At 36.2% G+C, this 22,798-nt stretch overlaps 1 protein-coding gene and 1 non-coding gene across 2 annotated transcripts in view; both read right to left on the reverse strand.

Annotated features, from left to right (window-relative positions):
* The window catches only part of CATSPERB (cation channel sperm associated auxiliary subunit beta), a 148,625-nt gene that overhangs the window by 124,039 nt on the left and 1,788 nt on the right, over nt 1-22,798 (reverse strand). Inside the window, 4 exon segments of the mRNA XM_077938830.1 lie at nt 2,819-2,968; nt 6,442-6,537; nt 17,997-18,057; nt 21,316-21,456. Of these exon segments, the coding sequence (XP_077794956.1) occupies nt 2,819-2,968; nt 6,442-6,537; nt 17,997-18,057; nt 21,316-21,456 (448 nt within the window).
* LOC114680030 (small nucleolar RNA U3) lies at nt 13,214-13,437 on the reverse strand. Its single transcript, XR_003732105.1, has one exon. It is a non-coding gene; the product is annotated as a small nucleolar RNA U3 (small nucleolar RNA).

Here is a 22,798-nt window from a genome sequence, read left to right on the forward strand (position 1 = left end):
AACAAGGCCTCACAAAGGAATTGCTAGTTGGGTGTGGTGGTGTGCACCTGTAATCCTAGCTACGTGGGAGGCTGAGGTGGGAGGATTGCTTGAGCCTAGGAGGTTGAGGCTGTAGTGAGCTGTGATTGTGCCTCTGCATTCCAGCCTGGGCAACAGAGAGAGACCCTGTCTCAAAAAAAAAAAAAAAAAAGAAAAAGAAAAAGAAAAAAAGGATTGCTGGTTTAGGCAGTCACAGCTTGATACTGTGAGAACTTCCTTTTTTGCTTCAGCACAGTGGTGACCAGTTGGGGAAAAGGTGGTTTCACCTAAAGAACCTGTTGCTGAAGTTGTTTGTTTTCTTGAGTGGTTGAGGTGGCCTCATGAGTGTGATCCCAAGGAATTAAGACTGCTGCTTCTCTCCCATGACTTTCATTTGTAAGGCAGAATCAAGCATGAGGAGTTGAGAATGACCCCTCTCCTGTGGCTCACGGAAGTAAGGTAGGTATTGGTGTTTGGATAAAGAGGAGGAGGAGGAGGTCCTGGCTAGGACCTCCTATTCACAGAACAAGATAAGAAAAGGAGCCAAGTTTCTATCTGGATTGACATAGTGTAGCATATGACAGCAGAGAGTGGAAAAAGACACATTTATTAGGTTGGTGCAAAAGTAATCATGGTTGTTGCCATTAAAAGTAATTGCAAAAACCTCAATTACTTTTGCACCAACCTAGTAAAACTAAAGGAATTCAGCAGAAGCAGACTGTAAGCCATTAGGAAGTCAAAGAGATTTGGGCAAGATTATTTGTCTATCCCTATACTGATGCATACTGTTTTAATCTGTTACTTTATAATAAGTCATGCTAGGACAAATTTTTGTTCTTTTTATTTTCTCTAAAATTATGTTTGCTATTCATGGTGCATCATTCTCCCATATGAATTTTGTGTTTGGCTTGCCAATTTTTACACACATACACACACACACACACAAACCAAAAACATTGTTATAATTTTTCTTGGAATCATATTGAATTGATTGATAAATTTGTAATAAATTTTATTTGTAGTAAATTTATTTATAAAATAAATCTTTATAATACCAGAAGTTCCTGCTTATAAACATGAAATCTCTTATTTATTTTGGTCTTTTTTATTGACCTTCATTAGTTTTATAGTTTCTACACAATAGGCCTTGCAACTCCTTTTTTTATTCCTGGGTACTTTTTGGGATTTCTTACCTTAATAGGATTTTTAAAATTGCAATCTTTAATTAGTCCTTGGTGGAGTGATTTTTATACATTGTTATTCTATCTCACAACCTTCCAGCATGCCCATATTTGTTCTGAGTTTTTCTATAGATCTTTTTGGATTTTTATGTAGGTATACATATTATCTACAAGTAATAACATTTTGTTTCTTATTGTTTAATTTTTATATATATTTATTTTTCTTTATATTCACTGAATTTGGGGTCTAGGAGGTCATCAATTAGCTAGGAACAATAATTAGAATAATACTATTAGTAGTTGAAATGTGTAATGACATTATAATATTGTGATATAATGAGAAATATATATTTGGTTTTCCTTAGCTCCTGATAGAGAACTCCTAAACCCCCACAATTTCCTGCATGATGGAGTGCTAGGAACATCCTTTGTTCAAATATTTGGTCTCCGGCCCCAGTTCCTGATACAGAACCCCTAAACTCCTTGGAATTTCCTGGGTGATGTGATTGTCTTTTGTTCTAATGAAGCAACTCTTGACAGACCCCCAGATAGCTTTAAGATGTGGGGTGGTTGCCAGAAAAAGCAAGCCATGATTAGAAGCTTGGCGCCTTCAGCCCCTCAGTGTATCTCCCAGGAAGTGGGGAGGGGCTGGAGATTGAATAAATAATTGATCATGTCTATGTGATAAAGCCTCCATAAAAATCCTTACAGTGCAGGTTTTGGAATGCTAAAACACATCTACATAACAGGGGTGTGGCGTGTCACAACTCCACGGGGACAGAAGCTCCTTTACTTGGAAATCTTTTGGACCTTGCCCAACTGTTTACTGTATCCTTTGTTTTGTCCTTTATAATAAACTGGCAAACCTAAATAAATGTTCCCCTGAGTTCTATGGGTTGTGCTAGCAAATTATTGAACTCAAGGAAGGGGTTGTGGGACCTCCCCAAATTATAATTAGTTGATTGGAACTACAGCCTAGGACTTGTGACTGGCATTTGAATTGGGGGACAGTCTTGGGGAACTGAGCCCTTAATCTGTTGTTGGTTAGGGAGGAGGGTCTGTGCTAACTCCAGATAGCTAGTGCCGGAATTGAATTAAACCATAGGGCACCTACTCGGTCATCCACAGAGAACTGGAGAATCACCTGGTGTGGAAAATCTATACATTTGGTAGTAGAGTGTTATGAAATGAATACAGAGAGAAACAGTTATTTCTTTCCCTATATAGATGCTCTCAGATATTACAGTAGTAATGAAAAAAATGCAAACATAAACAAAGTAATGTGGTATTTCAGGAACAACAATACCTATTTATACATGGCAGGAATAGCAGATAATCTCTGGGAGAAAGTAACATATTAATGGAGGGCATGGCATAAAGGAAATTAGGAGACACACTAAAGTCACAATTAACATGACAAAAAGTCACAGCAAGAAAACATACTTAGTATATCACACTTGCAAGCAGACAACACACAGTATTGAAGAATAAATTTTTAGATATTTTTAGGAAACAATTTTCCTTCCCTATGTCTATGCATTTATTTCTGCTGCCAGTTAAACATTACTGTTATAAAATACAAATGCCAACATCAACATTTAATGAAGCTGTAAACCTACCATCAAGTAGTGCATCCATAACGAAGCCTAGTAATCCCACGTCATTGGCACAGGGGCATTTTGTCACTTTGAGATCTACCACATGTGGATATATTTTACCCATCTCACTTGCTGGAATCTCAACCCCAAGAGCCCACTGAAGAATCGGTTCTGCAGAAATCAAATTTGGGTGTTTAAATGGTGGGAGCACCCTTGAAAATGGAACATTGCTACTTTCCTTTAAAGGTTTTAAAAGAACTATGTAAAGAAACCATTCTATAGTTCAGAAAAGGTGTATTACCTCACTCTGCATTGGTTAAAAATCAGTCAGTGACTATTTTCCAGGATATAATGAGTAAAGTCTAATTCCCCTTGATGGAGGGCTGGCAAGGTTACATTGCAGCATGTGGAATGGGAGAGATTGCTTTGGCCACATTTGAAAAATACCATTTGCCACAGGATCTGTCCCTAGAAATGAAATTGCTGGATCACAGAATACACACATTTATAACTTCTGAGCCCACTCATTTCCTTTTTGTTCTCTTCCCAATCCCACTGAAATAGCAGTAGATACATAAAAATGAGAATAAATCCAGAGTAGCAGGGGAGAACAGGGACAGTTATCATTAGTAGCCAAGAGACTTAGAGGGATTTCTGGAAGATAGCTGAAAAATACTATTTGCCACAGGATCTATCTGTATAAATGGAATTGCAGAATCACAGAATACATTTATAACTTCTGCTTCAGGAGCCCACTCATTTACTTTCTGTTCTCTTCCCAGTCTCATTGAAACAACAGTAGGTAGATGAAAATGAGAATAAATCCAGAGTAGCAGTGGTGAACAGGGACAGTTATCATTAGGGGCCAAGAGACTTAGAAGGATTTCTGCAAGATAGAAGTTGCAAATGAGATGCAGAAGAAAAAGCAATCAGAGGTGAGGCATCTCCAATGCAGCACAGGCAGAATAGTAGCACTAGTGGCAAATAAGGTCTTTCACGTGGCAAACCAGGCCTTCCAGAATCTAACGTCCCCTTGGTTCCTCAGCTTTACTTCTTGCCAGAACTGCCCTCCCACTAGAGGCTCTAGTTCATGGGGCTTTAAATATCTGTTTTTCTCACAACCCTATTTTTCAGTCCTCAATGTGAATGTCTCCCTCTTTGGGAAGCCTTCCATGATGCCCTAGAATGAGTGAGGCTCTCCTCCCAGGTGCTCCAATAGGACTCTGCACTCACTGTAAGTAGAAGAATCAGGGTACACTCTTCCTCACCAGACCAGGGTAGACAATGAGCCTTTTGAAAGAACATCATCAGACAAGGCTTCACAAATTTTAAAACTTAAAATATTACTTTTGGATATGCAAAGGATTGGATCTAAAGTCGAATTTTCATGCATTAAAAAAAGGGAGGGTTTTTTTTTCTTTTGGAAAAAAATGAGAAACAAAAAAGAGTACAAAAAGTAAGCCAGGGCAATTTGAAAGACTACTGCTATGTGAATTTCAAAAATAGTCAAAGCACTTTTAAGAGCAGAGATAACTAATAACCAGTTATTTAGCTATTTACATTCTCTTCTGTCTCCCCACCTTTCAACAAAATCTGCTACAAACCCAAAGACTTTGTGTGATATTTTTTTCACTTTGTGCAAAGCAAGAAGCTAACTTTTCATCAGGGTAGACATAGTGCAGCACAGGGACAGCCAAGAAGGGAAAAAGACACAATCTCTAACTACACTAATTCACCAGGAAGTCATTCCAGAATTTAAAGAAATGTGGGGCAAAGGGTGTAGTATGTGTTTGCAGACCATTCACACCCAGGTCAGGGAGATTTCAGCCTACCACTGGACATCACTGAGCTGACAATGCCCCCCTACTTATATACAAGCTCCTGAAGTCAGGTAGTAAAATCTTAAGCATTTTAAGAACAAAGAAGTGATTAAAAGTTTTGACAGCTACTAAGAAGCTAAAAAGGGGACAGAAAAGTGACCTATATGAAGGTCACTGGTGACTATGATTAGCAGCAGTTTGAGTAGCGTCGAGGAGATGGAAATAAATGAGTGGTTTGGGGTGTGGATTGGATATAAAGAAATAGAGACAAGGTTTTACACTCTCTTTTGAGTTCAGGAGTGAATAAAGATTTCTAACTCTAGCTTTAACTCTTGATTCCTATTTCCCAGTGTCTGCTCCTCCTGTCTTCAGCATTTTGGTGAATGATAACATCCTCTACTTGAATGTTTGAGTAAGAAATCCAGGCATCATCCTTGTTACTTCTGTTTTCCCCCACCTTAGTCCACCAAGAAGCCATAGCAGCTCTACTTTCAAAATGTATTCTGAAGGCTCTGCTCACCACCTCCACTGCTAATGCTACTGTCCATCTACTCCAGACCTTCTCAAGGGGGACTACTGCAACAACTGCTACCAATTTCCTTTATTCCATTCTTGCTATCCTTCCTCAAGAGTTATTCTCTACACAGCAGCCAAAATGATCTTTTCATTATAAAAGATAAATCAGAATTTATTACTTCTCTGCTTAAAATATCCCAATGGCTCTAAATCATAATTACAATAAAGTCCACACTTTTTACCAAGATCCCTGCCAGCTTCTCCAAACTCATGATCCACCACTCTGTCATTTACTATGCTTCAGCAACACTAATCTCCTTTCAGTTCTTCAAACAGATCAATCTCATCTCTGCACCTGGCGGTTTCAAAGATCTACCAATTTGTGAAGCTTTTTGTTGCAATTATACCTCAGTACATTCTAAACAAATGTAAGTTAGCATTTTAATACAGTATGTAATATTTTAGGTGCATCTCAATTTGTAAATGATTCAGATTTCAGATCTTTTAAAAATTGATATAACAATTTTATATTGATATTTCAGTACTTAAAAAGTAGCATAGGATACCAAACTATCAGAGTCCCAAAGACAGTATTGGAATTACTATTGGACAATTAGTAACACTGTTTTGTTTTTTTTTTTTTTTTTTTTTAAATTTTGGAAGCTACTTAAAACTACATACTTTTTTGGAATAAGTAAATATAATCAACTTTATATGCCATTGTTTATAATGACCCTCAATATGGCCACAATAAAATATGTATTTCCTTTTTTTTTTTTTTTTTTTTTTTTTTGAGACACAGTCTCACTCTGTTGCCCAGGCTGGAATACACTGGTGCAATCTTGGCTCACTGCAACCTCTGCCTCCTGGGTTCAAGCGATTCTCCTGCCTCAGTCTCCCAAGTAGCTAGGACTACAGGTGTGCATCATTACACCTGGTTAACTTTTGTTTTTTTTTTTTTTTAGTAGAGATGGAGTTTCACCATGGTGGCCAGGCTGGTCTCAAACTCCTGGCCTCAAGTGATCTGCCCACCTTGGCCTCCCAAAGTGCTGAGATTACAGGCGTGAGCCACCCTGCCCAGCCTGTATTTCCATATTTCTATAGCAGTCTTTGCAGATCTCTGTTAATAATTTACCCACATGTATTTAATTCTTTGTCCTATCAGATTGTGAGTGCCTCAAGGGTCATGACTCTCTCTTTTTTTTCTTTTTTTAATCTCTAGGACCTCAGAATCTGGCATATAGCAGACGTCAAAGTTTGTTGAAACAATATATGAATTCCATTTTACTTCTGTCTGTTGGCATTTACCTCGAATACGATCCAATAGAGTTCCTTCAGTAGCATAAATATTTAGTCCATGATGTAAAGTGATCCTTACCAACCATTCTTCTACAGCTGCAACATCTGTTTGAAAACAAAAGGCAAATAATCAACTATTTCATATGTCGTGTTGGTGAAATTTAAGGATACGTGAACATTACCAACAATGATAGCCTTTCCTTTTCCAACTATTTTGTTGGCATTTATATGTCAAATTTCATATGCTTTCCCTATAAACATTTTGCTCATAAAATAATGAAAAAAGAATTATGAAGTGATCGTACCATCATAGCAATGAATCTAGATACTAATATTTAGGTCATAATTGTTCTAGAGCTGTAGGGGCTTGATAAAAAGCAAATTATGACTCTTCTTGTGATGCAGACCATGATTAATTAAAATGTATCATATAAACCCTAAGGTGAACAACAAAAAAAGCTTTTAAGGTATAACTAATAAGCCAATAGTGGATATAAAATGGAATCATAGAAAAGAATGAATATGAATGAAGACAGAAAAAGAGGAGAAAAGCAAAACAGAGGAGATTGAACAAATAGAAACAACATGCAAGGTGGTAGATTTTAATATAACTAGCTGTATCAACAATTACATTAAATGTAAGTGGTCTAAAATATCATCTAAAAGAATAGATCCGACAGATTAGATGTAAAAATCAAAATTAAACTATATGTTATTTATAACAAACTTATTTTAAATGTAAAAGCATAAATAAGTTAAAAGTAAAAGAATGGATAGGGCCTGGGGAAGCCAAGAGCAGTAGCTTTAGCCTGGGAGCTGCTGAAGTGGCTGTACCAATGGGCCAAGGCTGAGGTTGAAACTGAAACAGGGGTTCACTCATGAAGAACACGCCTAGTCCAAATGGTCTGGCTGCATAGACCCCCGTGTCCACCCAGGCATCTAAGCAGGTCTGTGCACTGTCATGGCAAGGCTATGGCTACACTGGTGGCTACTAAAGCAGCCAGTGCCCAAGTACATCAATTGCTATCTGTGCCTCTTGCTGTCATCACTCTCCATCAAGAAGTTCCTGGACTTTGGGAGAGATAATGGCTTGAGAGAACATCATATATGATTTTACAAAGGGAGATTCCTGTGCTACCAGCTAACACAGTGAATGAAGCCAATTTTCTGCTGGGTAAGTGGTTTAACAGGCCTTCAGTGGGATTGGTTCAAAGTTGGTATATGCAGAACTTTCTTGAAGTTTTAGAATATAAAAATAAGGGCCAGGCACGGTGGCTCATGCCTGTAATCCCAGCACTTTGGGAGGCTGAGGTGGGCAGAGCATGAGGTCAGGAGATTGAGACCATCCCGGCTAGCATGGTGAAATACCGTCTCTACTAAAAATACAAAAAAAAAAAAAAAAAAATTAACCAGGCATGGTGGCGGGCACCTGTAGTCCCAGCTACTCAGGAGGCTGAGGCAGGAGAATGGCATGAACCCAGGAGGTGGAGCTTGCAGTGAGCCAAGTGAGTCACTGCACTCCAGCCTGGGCGACAAAGCGAGATTTCATTTCAAAAAAAAAAAAAAAAAGAATTTAAAAATAAGAGCCCTGAAGATCTGAAGATCCACAGGTCTTAGATAAGTACTTTCAATAAGTACCGATGAAAGTCAGAAAAATGTGGTTTCTATAGTGGTACATGGAGTGATTGAATACAAGAAAAATTATTTGTTTGAGTCTTTTATTAGTAGTATTGCCAGTATCTTCCAGAATGGTTTTATCCCAACTCCATTTCTTCCCACATGCTTATTAACTAGCACGCACTTCTGTTTGATGGTGACACTATCCCTGCTCATTCTAAACACAGAAGAAATAGTGATCTCACCTGTAATGTGGCTGATGTAGTGAACAATGTATATGAAACAGCCAAGTGACTGTGTGAATAGTATTAGCTGGTAGCTCCAGAGGTGGAAGTTGAAGAGGTCAGTGCCAAAGCTCCAGACAAACCTATTCAAGTAGTTTATATGCCTATACATCTGTTATACATGCAATTCACGAACTCAGTGAGAACAACAGTAGCACTCCATGAAGACAGAAAATAGAGATATTTGGCTGTTAAAACCCTTGTCATTTGGGTTAAAAGAAAAGATTTATTCATTAAGATAAGTGACCGAGGTGGTGGTGACTCACTTTGAAAATGCATCTTTTTAAAACTATATGTATTCAAATTCTAATAGACATAGCTATAGCCTATAAGAGTTGTCCCTTTGGCTGGATTCAGTCAAAAGTCACCATTTTTTTCATCTGCGTGCTATATATTTTTAAGGAGATCTAATACTATGTGATGGAATAAATGGGTATTGATGCTGTCACTTATTTAAAGGCTGTTTTAAGTGAATCATTTGAGAGATGTCCAGTTTTTAAGAACTCTACTTGGCACCATTACAAAACTACACCTGAAGCTGATGATTGATATGATCCTAGCAGTAAACCCAGAGATGCCTCAAGATATAAGACTAAACAGGAAAAGGTCAGTACTGATAGAACCTTCTAGTCCTCTATGTGAAGAAAGATTGTCTTTTATAAGTCAATCAGAGAGAACACCTTTCGTCTACCAACTCTTGAGCGTGGCACCATAACTACTCTAGTGGCTGAATGTTTATTTCCTCCATGCCAGTTGGATGTTTTCATGGAGCCTTTTCTGTAGCCACTCTGACTCTTCCATTAAACTAGTAACTTGAATAATTTTTTACCATATCTTGCTGCAGTGTGGTTAATGACACAAAGAAAGAGCTTCCCTAGAGCTCTAGCATCCTCATACCCTCCACCTCATTATTATAGAGTTAAGTGTCTACAGTCTCCACAGGATTCTGAACTTTCTTCCCATTCTGGACATAGCATATACCCACTGTGACCAAATATAATGCTTGTCTCAAACCACTGATTAGGGGCTCAGGGTATGTGAAACTTAAAGACATCTGCTGAGTCCATCTGATAATTCAGTCCCAGAGTCCTTCCTTCCTCATATGCATATCTCCTCCATTCTCTTAGACTTTTGTCTTCCTCCATCTGATTATATTTTCGTCATGAGGTATGGGTACTTTTGTGTTAGATCTTACTCATCGATGCACTGGTTTTATTTATTTTATTTATTTTTTGAGACAGAGTCTCTGTCTCCCAGGCTGGAGTGCAGTGGTGCCATCTCAGCTCACTGCAACCACCACTTCCCGGGTTCAAGTGACCCTCCTGCCTCAGCCTCCCAAGTAGCTGGGATTACAGGCATGTGCCACCACACCCAGCTAATTTTTGTATTTTTAGTAGAGACAGGTTTTCACCATGTTGGCCAGGCTAACCTCGAACTGCTGACCTCAAGTGATCTGCCGGCCTTGGCCTCCCAAAGTGTTGGGATTATAGGTGTGAGCCACTGCACCCAGCTGGTTTTAAGATTCATTTGTGTACTTCCATTCTGTTGATGAAAGTGTTCCAAAAGTTATCTTGAAAAAAAGGTGAAAGGATGAAGAAATATGACACTAATCAAAAGAAAGTTGTAGCAGCCATATTAATATCTGATGAAGGAGAGTTCAGACCAATGCAATATTAGGAATAAAGAAGGACAATACATATGATAAAGGCATGACAACCCTTAGTGTAGACATGCTTAACAACAGAGCTTCAAAATACATAAATCAAAAGTTATGTCAAGAGTACATGGGACATTTACTAAATAAGCCATAAAACACATTTTAATAAATTAAATTGCTATCACATGAAATACGCCCTCTAAACATAATGGAATAAGCTAGAAAAATCAGTAACATAAAGACATCTGAAAAATTCCCCAATATTTGAACATTTTACAACACACTTCTAAAAAACCATATATCAAAGAGGAAGTGCTGTGGGGAATCAGAAAATATTTTTAATTGAAAGAAAATGAAAATACAACATCACAATTTATTGGATGCAGATAAAGCAATGCTTAGAGAGAAATATATAGCAGTAAAATACTTGCATTAGAAAAAAGAAATCTCAAATTAATTACAGCAAGTTCTCACTTAACATCATCAATATGTTCTTGGAAACTAGGACTTTAGGCAAAACAATGTATAATAGAACCAGTTTCACCACAGGCAAATTGATATAAACAAGAGTTAAGTTTTTACGGCATATGCCTGGTCACAAAAACATCACCAAACTTCTAAATAAAGACCCCAAATTCTTCTAATATTAAACACTAAAACAAATGTGAGCTATGCATAGATTTTAAAAAGATTAATAAAAACAAGTAAGATAATTATTTACCCAATTTTTGGTGAATCCGTAAGTAATGGTGGTCATAGTGGTGGTGGATTAAATCAAGGAATAAATGTTTGCAAAGGGAAACTGTAAGGAGCATCCTCTACCACATGCAGTTAAAAAACAATCACAAACATGGCAGGCTAACTGTGGGCTTTTGTATTGCATCATTTACTGTCATGCATTTGTTTGTATGATTATCGTATACTTTATAAATTTTTACTTTATAATAATTTGCAATTATTCATTCATTCATCCATTTTCTAGCCTGCTTATTTCAGTTCAGAATCACGGGAGCCTACTCCAGCAGCTCAGGAACAAGGCAGGAACCAACCCTAGACTGAACGCCATTTCATCACAAGGTGCACTTACACACACACTCAAGCTCAGTCATACGGGGACAATTTAGACACACCAATCAACCCAACATGCACATCTTTGGCTGTGCTAGGAAACTAGAGTACTCAGAGAAAACCTACGCAGATATGGGGAGAATATGAGCACTCCACACAGACAGTGGTCCTGGCCAGGAATTGACTTTCTTTCCTTATGAATATTATAATGAAATGATGTTGAATGAAATGAGGTTATTCAAAGATCTGCTATATATGAAGCAGGCTTTGGAAGATAGTAAAGAGTTTGTAAAGGGTCAGATAGTAAATATTTGGGGCCTTATATGTTATATGATATCTGTTATACCACTTCAACTATACCACTGTAGCATAAAAGCAGCCACAGAAGACACATAAATAAATGAGCATGATTGTGCTCCAATAAAATTTTATTTACAAAAATAGGCAGTAGGTAGGATCAGGGGTCAGTAGTTTGCTGATCGCTGATCTAAAGATTCCTAACGAACTAGGAAAAAAAAAAGAAGAAGAAGAAGCAAATTAAGTCCAGTGCAAGTAGAAAGATAAGATAAAGAATGGCAATTGATGAACTTAGGAACAGAAAAAAATATACACAATTAATGAAATAATGAAATCAAAAGATGTCTCTTTGAAACATAAAAACTGATGAATCTCTGCAAGACTAATAATTTAAAAAATACAAATAACTCATGTTAGAGATAAAATAGGGAACACCACTACAGACACTATAGATATTCTAAGGATAAGAAGGGAATATCACAAACAACTCTGTGTCCATAGATTCAACAACTTAGATGAAATGGACACTTTCTTTGAAAGACACAAACTGCCAAAGCTCACTTAAGGAGAAACAGAAAACTTGAATATTCCTAAATCTATTAAGGGATAATGAATGTGTATTTAAAATCCTTCCACAAAGAAAACTCCAAGTCCAGGTATCTTCACTGGTTAATCCCACCAAACAATTAATGAAAAGGTGACACCAATTCTACAAAAACTCGTCCAGAATATAGAAAAGCAGGGAACTCATCCAAACTCATTTTGTAATGACAACCTTACTCAAATACCAAAATGAGATAAAAACATTACAAGAAAAGAAAATAAATCTCCAGACTGATAACCTAGGAAACCTACTAGCCAAATGAATCCAGGAATATATAAATAAGATAATACATCATGACCAAGTGTTGTTTGTCCTAGGATTCTGAGACTGGTTCAAAATTCAAAAATGAATCAATGTAATTTATCATATCAACAGACAATTATAAGAAAATCCTTATAATCATCTCAATAGATGCAAAAAATAATTTAACAAGATTTGACACCAATAATAAAAACTCAGCAAACTTGTAATGAAAGAAATTTCTTCAACCTGATGAAGGGCACCTATGTAAAACACAAATGTTTTTTCCCTAAAACTGGAAACAAGGCAAGGATGTCCTCTCTTACTATTCCTTTCATACCGGAATCATACTAGAGGTCCTACCAGTACAATAAGGCCAAAAAAAAAAAAAAAAAAAAAAAGAAAAGAAAAGAAAAAGAAACAAAATGAATACATATTGGAAGAGAAGAAATAAAATAATCTCCATTCCTAAATGAGTGATTATCCATGTAGAAAATCCCAAAGAATATATTAAAAGCTATTAGAACCAATAAGTGAATTTAACAAGATTGCAGTATACAAGATCAATAAACAGAACTCAATCATTTTTCTACATACGAACAATGAACAACTGGAAATCAACATAGTAAAAAGTACCACTTACAATAACACTGAAACCATTAACTACTTTTTTTTTTGAGACGGAGTGTCTCTCTGTCACCTAGGCTGGAGTGCAATGGTGCGATCTCGACTCACTGCAACCTCTACCTCCTGGGTTCAAGCAATTGTCCTGCCTCAGTCTCTCGAGTAGCTGGGATTACAAGTGCCCTGCACTGTGCCAGGCTAATTTTTGTATTTTTAGTAGAGGCAGGGTTTCATCATGTAGGTCAGGCTGGTTTTGAACCCCTGACCTCAGGTGAGCTGCCCGCCTCGGCCTCCCAAAGTGCTGGGATTACAGGCCTGAGCCACCGCGCCTGGCCCAAAACCACGAACTACTAAGGAATAACTTAAAAAACAAAAAACAAAAAAATAGAAACCACTCAAACTGCATTCTCTCCCTCTTCCTCTACCACAAGAAGAGAAGAATGATCATCAATGGCAAATGGCAGTTGCAGCCAACCAACACCAGGCGCCAGCTTCACGCTTAGGAGAGAATGCTGAGCCTTCGCCTTGTAGTTTCCAGTGCTCTACACATTCACAGAAGCTTCTCTAGTAACAAAGTAACAAACTATAGAGATGATCCCTGAAAGAATAATTTTGGTATACTTTTTTTTTTTAATGTGCAAGGTCTCTAAGCTGAAAGCCACAAAACCTGGATGAAATAAATTTTTTTTTTTTTTTTTTTTTTTTTTTTGAGACGGAGTCTCACTCTGTCGCCCAGGCTGGAGTGCAGTGGCCGGATCTCAGCTCACTGCAAGCTCCGCCTCCCGGGTTTACGCCATTCTCCTGCCTCAGCCTCCCGAATAGCTGGGACTACAGGCGCCCGCCACCTCGCCCGGCTAGTTTTTTATGTATTTTTAGTAGAGACGGGGTTTCACCGTGTTCACCAGGATGGTCTCGATCTCCTGACCTTGTGATCTGCCCGTCTCGGCCTCCCAAAGTGCTGGGAAATAAATTTTTAAAAAGATGTAAACAAATGGAGAGATACAGTGTCTCCATGGCTTGGAAGACTCGTTACTATTAAGATATTGACTCTCCCAGCCAGGCAAGGTGGTTCATGCCTGTAATCCCAGCACTTTGGGAGGCCAAGGTGGGTGGATCACCTGAGGTTAGGAGTTCAAGACCAGCCTGGCCAACACGGCGAAACCCCATCTCTATAAAAACTACAAAAAAAATTAGCCGGGCATGGTGGCAGGTGCCTGTAATCCCAGCTACTGGGGAAGCTGAGGCAGGAGAATCGCTTGAACTTGGGAGATGGAGGTTGTGGTGAGCCAAGATCATGCCACTGCCCTCCAGCCTGGGCAATAAGAGCGAGACTCCATCTCAAAAAAAAAAAAAAAAAAAAAAAAGATACTGACTCTCCCTAAACTGATCTATAGATTCAATGCAATACAAAATTAAAAATCACTGCAGTATTTTTGTAGAAGTAAACAAGTTGATTCTAAAATTTACATAGAAAGGCAAAAGAACTATAATAACCAAAACAATTTTGAAAAAGAAGATCAACATTGAAGGACTAACATTACTTATAAGACCTATTATGAAGCTAAAATAATCAAGACAGTGTGGTATTGGTGAAAGGATACAGTCCAGAAATAGCAATTCAATGGAGATAAAAAGTTTTTACAACAATGGCACTGGAATAATTGAGTATCCAAATTCCAAAAAATTAACATTGGCCCATATAACTTATAAAGATTAACTCAAAATAAATCATAGACCTAAATGCAAAAGCTAGAAGTGTAAACTTCTAGAAGAAAATATAGGAGAATATCTTTGTGAACTTAGGTTAGGCAAAGATTTCTTAGCTGTGATGTCAAAAGTACCATCCATAACATAAAAAGCTGATAAATTAGCCTTCAGCAAAATTGAAAATTCTGATCTTCAAGAGATACTCTTAAGAGATGAAAAGACAAGCCCCAGATGGGGAGAAAATATCTGCAAAACATATCTAATAACACCCGTATCCAGAATATATAATAAACTTGTAAAACATTTGAACAGATAGTAAACCAAATGGCAAATAAGCACAAAAAAAAAGATGCTCAATGTCCGTTGTTAGAAAAATGCAAATGAAAACCACAATTAGACCGGGCACGGTGGCTCATGCCTGTAATCCCAGCACTTTGGGAGGCCGAGGTTGGTGGATCACCTGAGACCAGCCTGGTCAACATGGCGAAAACCTGTTTCTACTAAAAATACAAAAAAGTAGCCAGACCTAGTGGTTCGTATCTATAATCCTGGCTATTCAGGAGGCTGAGGCAGGAGAATCACTTGAATCCAGGAGGCGGAGGCTGCAGTGAGCCGAGATTGCGCCACTGCACTTCAGCCTGGGTGACAGAGCGAGATTTTGTCTCAAAAAACCCCAAACAAACAAACAAACAAAACACACAATTAAATGCCACTACACTTTTTTTTAGAATGGCTAAAAATTTTAAAAATATGTCTACACATACATATATGCATACATATGTACAAGCGTACACACACACACACATACACTACATTCTGGGATGTATGCAGATCACCTGGTGGTCAGAACGCAAAATGATAAAGCCACTCTGGGAAATCGTTTGACAGTTTTTCTTATAAAGTTAAGCTTACACTTACCATATAACACAGTAATCCTACTACTTGGTATTAGCTAAATGCAACAAAAATGTATGTTCACACAAAAAACTGTATGAGATTGTTTGCAGTAGCTTTATTCATAATTGTCAAAAACTGGAAAAACCCAAATGCCCTTCAACAAAATTAACTATCCACACCAAAAAATACTATCCAATGAGAACACTAGAGAAACTATAACATAGACAAATCTCCAATGAATTAGCTAAGTGAAAGAAGCCAGATTCAAAGGCTGTATAGTTTATGATTCCATTTATATGCCCCTGGTATAGACAAAACAACAGGAACAGAGAACAGAACAGTGGTTGCCAGGGCCTGGGAGACGGAGAGGGGTTGATTATGGGTGGAGTGATTTTATTGCCTGAGGCAACTGTCTATGTCTTCACTGCAGTGATTACGCAGTTGTAAACATTTATCAAAACCCATAGAACCAAAAGGATATGCTTTGGACACCAAAAAGGATATGTTTCCTAGAATGCAAATTATACCTTATTTTAAAATGAAAAGAAAAGGAGCAAATCATGTAGTGTAAATCAAGGAGGTGCTGTTTACTTTCAACAACTGTTTGTAGTTCACACTTCAAGCTGCTTTCACCACCTAGTTATCTCTAAATTTCCATACAACTCCATAGGCCTCAGTTAAATCATCTGAAAATGAAGATATTAATAGTATCTACCACATAGTTAGGAATAAATGAACTAACATAGATAAAGCGTTTAGAGCAGTGCTGACATATAACAAGAATTCAATAAATGCTGCCTGCTATTTCTACTGCCACTACAATGACTATTTTACTACCTTTGTTGTTGATGTTGCCTAACCTACTTTTCCAAGATTTTACATACACTCAAATATATTCCCAAGATTTTACATATACTCATAATACTCAAATTCATGCCATAGCAGTAAATAAGGTATGATTAAAGAGGAAAAAGTAAATGAATATGATCTCCTTACCTCTGAACATTTTTTCTCTGATTTTTAGCATATTACTATCTACATAAACCAGCCCCTCCTATTACAGTACTAGCACAACGATATTTCTTTTTACTCAGTCCAGGGAGTTGTGTCAAGAGAGGAAGAGCTAATTTGGTCTTTTTCTAAAATCCTTAAGTTCTCATATCATCTTTGTTCCTGTCTGGGTGACTTTAGAATCAATGCTTTTCTAAAATTAAAGTTTGTAAATAAAGAGTAGAAGTAAAAATAACATGTGATCTTCACTTCTTCAATGGTCAAATGAATGTCAATATTGTGCTAAGCTTCTGGAATAACATTCTATCATTATATTAATAAGAGTTAGGCTACATCAAAAATAAGAGTACAATTTTCAAGATAAATTCCTTTAAAAATCACACATAGCTCTAATAAGAAAATTAATTTGAAAAAAAGTTGAATAAAGGGTAAAGATATGCCAGATGTTATGGCACTGGAACATCTATTGCAGACCTTTATCTCTGACACTTTTTTATGTATAGAATCTTTTCCATCATCTCTAACTTACCCTCACCTTGCCTTGCCTTCATTCTATAGGACACAGTTTGGAATGTCCTTTACTCCAATAGCAGAAGGGGTTGGCCTGTATGGTTCCCCCATCCCACTCTCCCAATCCATATTTGCTTGGTACACAGGTGGATGCTGGATCAACAATGAGTCAACTTCAGATACTGTCCTGGGAATTTGGAATTGGGCTGACCCATAAGAAAGATACATAAAATTCAACTGTAATGAGGCAACTTTAGAAAGCCTGTCTACAAAAAAGAAAAATAAATGTAAATTTATAGAAAATACAGATAAGACAAACAGGGTGAAAGTATTCCCTCAGTTCTCGATGGTTTTCCATTTCTTATTTCTAATTCCTTCCTATAAGATGGCACATTTTTGTCTTTGGGTTCTATGACTAAAATAAATTTCTTCTTTTTCCTTAAGTGGAGTCAAGTTGGTTTTGTTTAATGTACCTATCATATTAAAACAACAAACCTTCCACCATTTTTAACCTCTGGGAATGTGTCTCATGCCTAGAGATCTACTAGGTCAGTTCACTAGATCAATATTCACAGTTCCTGGAATTCGACTTTTCTCCTCTTTTCATCTAGGTGTATACAGTAGCATATGATGCTACACTGCCACAAAATACTTAATAGTAGATTCCATAATAAAATAATACATCATATGTACAGCTTATAACATATTAAAATTAATGATTCATCTTCAGTAAAATAAATTAGTACCCATATTAATACTACAATTTCCAAGTTATAAGAAATGAGTTTATTTTAAATAAAGGATAATATAAACGTTGTATATGTCAAAACGATCTACCTATAATAGGACTGTCAGATAAAATACAGTATCCCAGTTAAATTTAAAATTCAGATAAACCACAGATAATTTTTAGTAAGTATGTCCCAAATGCCACATGGGAGATTTACATGAGACAACAAATCATTTTTAAGATGATAAATTCTTTTTGTTCTTTTTATTTGATAAATCCAGACCCAGGGGTAAAAGAATTAATTCAGATCACTCTTACCTGTGTTTTGTGTGATGTTTTCTCTAGGAATATCAACCAACCAGAAAATCCGATCACTGAACTTGAATAAAGAAGACATCAGAAAACAATGTTTTACAACATTAATAACAACACGTCACATTCTACACTATCTTTTTAAAAGAGAATTAAACAAAAACATCCAATGCATATACCTTTTACCTAGAAATTTCACTGTTCAGAATTTTTCCTATATTATGCTCACATATGTATGAAATAAAATGTGTTCAAGAATAATTTTGCATCATTGTAATGGCTGAACATTGGAAATAATGAAAATATTCATCAGTTGTGTATAATATAGCCACATAGTGGAACTCTATACAGCCAAGCTTAGGTAGCACAACGTTGAAGTATTTACTGGCATGACATGTCAGAGACAGAGCTTGGAGTTGACAGAGCATTTGGGAATATTAAGAGGAAAATTCCAGGAATAAGGAAACTGCAAGAACGGTAATCTCTGAGATTTAAATATAAACTGTGACCAAATTCTTGGGCAATAAACATGCAAAGGACACCCCCAGAAGACCAGTTTGTAAAAACTAGCAGTGCAAGCTAAAAGAATTGAGTAGCAATTTCAGCTGCCAAAGCCACAGGTAAGATCTTAGAGACCTGTGGTACAATTCTTTTTTGAAGAAATAATGGCTGGAAACATTCCAAATTTGCTAAACTTACAATTCAAGAAGTTCAGGGAACCTTACTTGGGTAAATCCAAAGAGAAAAATCTTAAAAGCATCCAGAGAAAAATAACATATTACATACAGGAGACAATCATAAAATTAACAGCTGACTTCTCATTCAGAAGTAAAGGTGTCAGATGACATTAGAATAAAATTTTCAAAATGCTGAAAGAAAGTGAAGTCAACCAGAAATTTTATATTTGACAAAACAATGCTTCAAAATTTCAGTTGACTGCTAAAAAACTATTAGATCTTACAGACAAGTTTAGCAAGGCTGCAGGATACTAGATCAACATATAAAAATCAATTATTATATTTCTATGTACTTGCAGTGAACAATCTGAAAATGAGATTAAGACAGCAATTCCCTTTACAACGTAAAAAAGAATAAAATATTAGAAATAAATTTAACAGAAGAAGTATAAAACTTATACTCTGAAAACATAAAACATTGTTGAAAGAAATTAAAGATCTAAATAAATGGAGAGACATCCATGTTCATAGATTGGAAGACTTAATATTAGTAAAAGGGCAATACTACCCAAATATATCTAAGGATTCAGTACAGTCCTTATCAGAATCCCAGATAGCTATTTTGTAGAAATTGGCAAGCTTATCCTAAAATTCATATGGTAACTCAGACTAGCAAAAATAATCTTGAAAAAGGAGAACAAAGTTAGAAGATTGATGCTTCCTGATTTCAAACTGTAGTACAAAGCAAAAATATCAAAACAATATGATACTAGCATAAAGATAGACATGTGGATCAATGCAATAAAATTGGGAATCTAGAAATAAACTGTCCCATTTATGGTCAACTTATTTTCAACAAAAGTGCCAAAACAATTCAATAGAAGAAGAATAGTCTTTTCTACAAGTCATGCTAGGACAGCTGGATATCCACATGCCAAAGAATGAGTAAGGACCCCTATCTCACATCAAATACAAAAATGAACTCAAAATGGATCCAAGATCTAAATGTAAAAGGTAAATTATCAACCTCCTAGAAGAAAACATGTGGGGTAAAATTTCATAACCTTGGGAGTCAGGCAATGGTTTTCTACACATGACACCAAAAGCATGAGCAACAAGAGAAAAAAAAGATACAGCGGACTTCATTAAGAGAAACTTTTGTGTATCAAAGGACACTATCAAGAAAGTGAAAAGACAATGCATAGAATGAGAGAAAATATTTGCAAATCATATGTCTGATAAGAGACTTGTATCTAGAATCTATACAGAACTTTTACAAATCAAACAAGACAAATACCCCAACTAAAACTCAGCAAAAAATTTGAATCGATATTTCCCCAAAGAACATATTCAAGGGCCTAATAAGTACATGAAAAGATACTCAACATCATTAGTCATTAGGGAGATTAAAATCAAAATTATAATGAGATAGCACTTTATACCTACTAGGATGGTTATTTTTAAAAAGACAAATAAAAACAAGCATTGGTGAGGATGTGGAGAAATGGGAACTCTAACCCAGGTGTGGTGGTATGCACTTGTAGTCCTGGCTACTCAGGAGGTTGAGGCAGAACTTCTGGGCACTTTAGCCCAGGAGTTCAAATCCAGCCTGGGCAACACAGCAAGACCCTGTCTCTAAACAAAAAAGAAAGAAAGAAAAGAAATTGGAATTCTAACAAGCTGCTGGTAAGAATGTAAAACAGTACAACCACTTTAGAAAACAGTCTGGCATTTCCTCAAAATGTCAAACATGGAGTTATCATATGATCCAATAATTCCATCCCTGGCCATGTAGCTAAGAAAAATGAAAACATATTTCCACACAAAAATTTTCACACAAATGTTCACAGCAGCATTATTCGTAAGAGCCAAAAAGTGGGAACAGCCCAAAAGTTCATCAACTGATAAATGGATAAACAAAATGTGGTACTTATACAATGTGATATTATTTGACCATATTATGCTAACTGAAACATATGCTAACTGAAAGAAGCCAGTCATGAACACTACATATATATGTTTCATTTACATAAAATGTTCAGAGTTAGAAAATCTATCGAAACAGAAAGATTAGTGGTTGTCTAGGGCTGGGGAGTGGAGGGGGGATTGGGAGTGACTGCTAATAGTTATAGACTCTCACTTTCATCACTTTTGGAGTGACTAAAGTATTCTGGAATTAGTAGTGATGGTTGCACAACTCTATGAATATACTAAACACCATTTAAGTGCACACTTTAAATGAGTGAATTGTATGGAATTATATCTTAATAAAGTTGTTGCCAAAAAAGAGGTGAAATAAAGACATTTTTAGGAGGAAAAAAACCCAGAGAATTATTTGCCAGCAGTTCTGCACTGTAAGAAATGCTAAAAGAAATTGACATCAGATGGCAACTTATATCTACAGGAAAGAATGAAGAACAGTATAAATAATAAATATGTAGGTAAAGGGTACAAATAAGTATTTCTTCTTCTTTAATTTATTTAAAAATATATGACTGTTTAAAGCAAAAAATGTAACACTATCATTGGGCTTAAAACATACATAGATGTAATATTACTCAGTTACCTATTTTTAAAAAATACATCTTATAAGGAAGAGTATGCTTCTTGTTAATAACATATAACAGAATAAGATAAAATGTAATTACCAACGTCAAATTAAAGTGGAAGATGCCATTATATGTACTATTAATGATTCCCAAGCTGGGAGCCAGTCCTCCTGATGTGAACACACTTAGCATTCCTTGTGATGCAATTTCATTTTCAGTTTGGAAGAAACACTGGATTTTCTTTAGGAAAGAGCAAGAAAAAAAAAAAAACAACAACAACTAATAACCACTTGCTGCAGAGACACAAGTTAGTTGATCTAAAAGTGATTAGTAATTTCAGTTTTTCTAGTTAGAAAAAAAAATCTATTTATAAAATTATACTTTCAGAACTCAGTAACCTATTATGCTGGCATCATAAAGGTTTCATCTTTATAATAATCTTTTCTATCATAGAAATGGTCATTATTATTACATATAGTAAACATAGACTCAAAGCAATATATTATCACAAATAGAAATTCTAATTTTATTAAAATTGTTATTTTGTGTCTAAATAAAAAAAGCAACTGTATAAAGCAAACCTCATTTTACGGCATCTTTATTGGATATTTCCTAGTTTTGAGAAGGTATGAAAATGTAGCGATCAAAAATGGTGAATTTTACTGAAAACTAACAAGAGACAAATACCAAGAACTTTATTTCAATTAGTTCTCCTAGTACTTAAGATCGCTTTGCGCAAGTTCCTTATCTGAGTTTTAGTTTCCCTAAACTAAAAAATGGGGAAATACATTCATTTCAAAAATATCTATTGAGCGCTTCCTATGAATGGTGCTGGGAATGCAGATGTGAATAAAACAGACAGAACCCTCTGCCCCTGTGGAATTAACATTGTAATGGAGATTGGCAGGGAGACAAACTGGATGGAGAGATTGGTGGATGGATTGGTAGAGAATGAAGGAAAAGATAGAAAAAATGGAATGAATATAGAATACATTATAAGAACGAAGCAGGGAAGGGAGGTTGACAGTGCAGGAGTTTGGGAAGGCAGCACAATTTTTAACAGGGTTATTAGCAAAAAAAAGAAACAATAGTACTTTCCTCAAATAAGATTAAATGTGTAGATTAAATGTCATAATGAACATTAAACATTTTTTTAAAATGCCTGATACACATAAACACTTTATAAATGTTAGCTATCACTTCTAAAACTACTGCTGCTAGAACTACATCCAAAAAGTAGGTTATAATTCCCTTTTTAGAAGAAGAACTGAGGGTCAGAGAGTTTAGGTAACCTGCCCCAGGACACACAGACCATAAATGGCAGAACCAAGACTGGACCCCAGCTCTGTAAGTCCGTCTTCTTCCAAAGCCCATTCTTTTTCCATAACATATAACAACAAATCAGAAATGCGTTTTTGGCTCAGAGAGCATACACTTCTCAATAGTTGTATATATAAAGCTTAAATACATATTTAAGCACATCAGGAGGAAATTGTGGCCTAAGTCAAAGCAGGCTTAGGAATAAATGCATTTGTTCTCATGGAGTCTTTTTCTTTGTTTTTATTATATTTATCATAGATTT

This window comes from Macaca mulatta, chromosome 7 (genome assembly GCF_049350105.2).
Source record: "Macaca mulatta isolate MMU2019108-1 chromosome 7, T2T-MMU8v2.0, whole genome shotgun sequence".
In the NCBI taxonomy this organism is placed as follows: Eukaryota; Metazoa; Chordata; class Mammalia; order Primates; family Cercopithecidae; genus Macaca; species Macaca mulatta.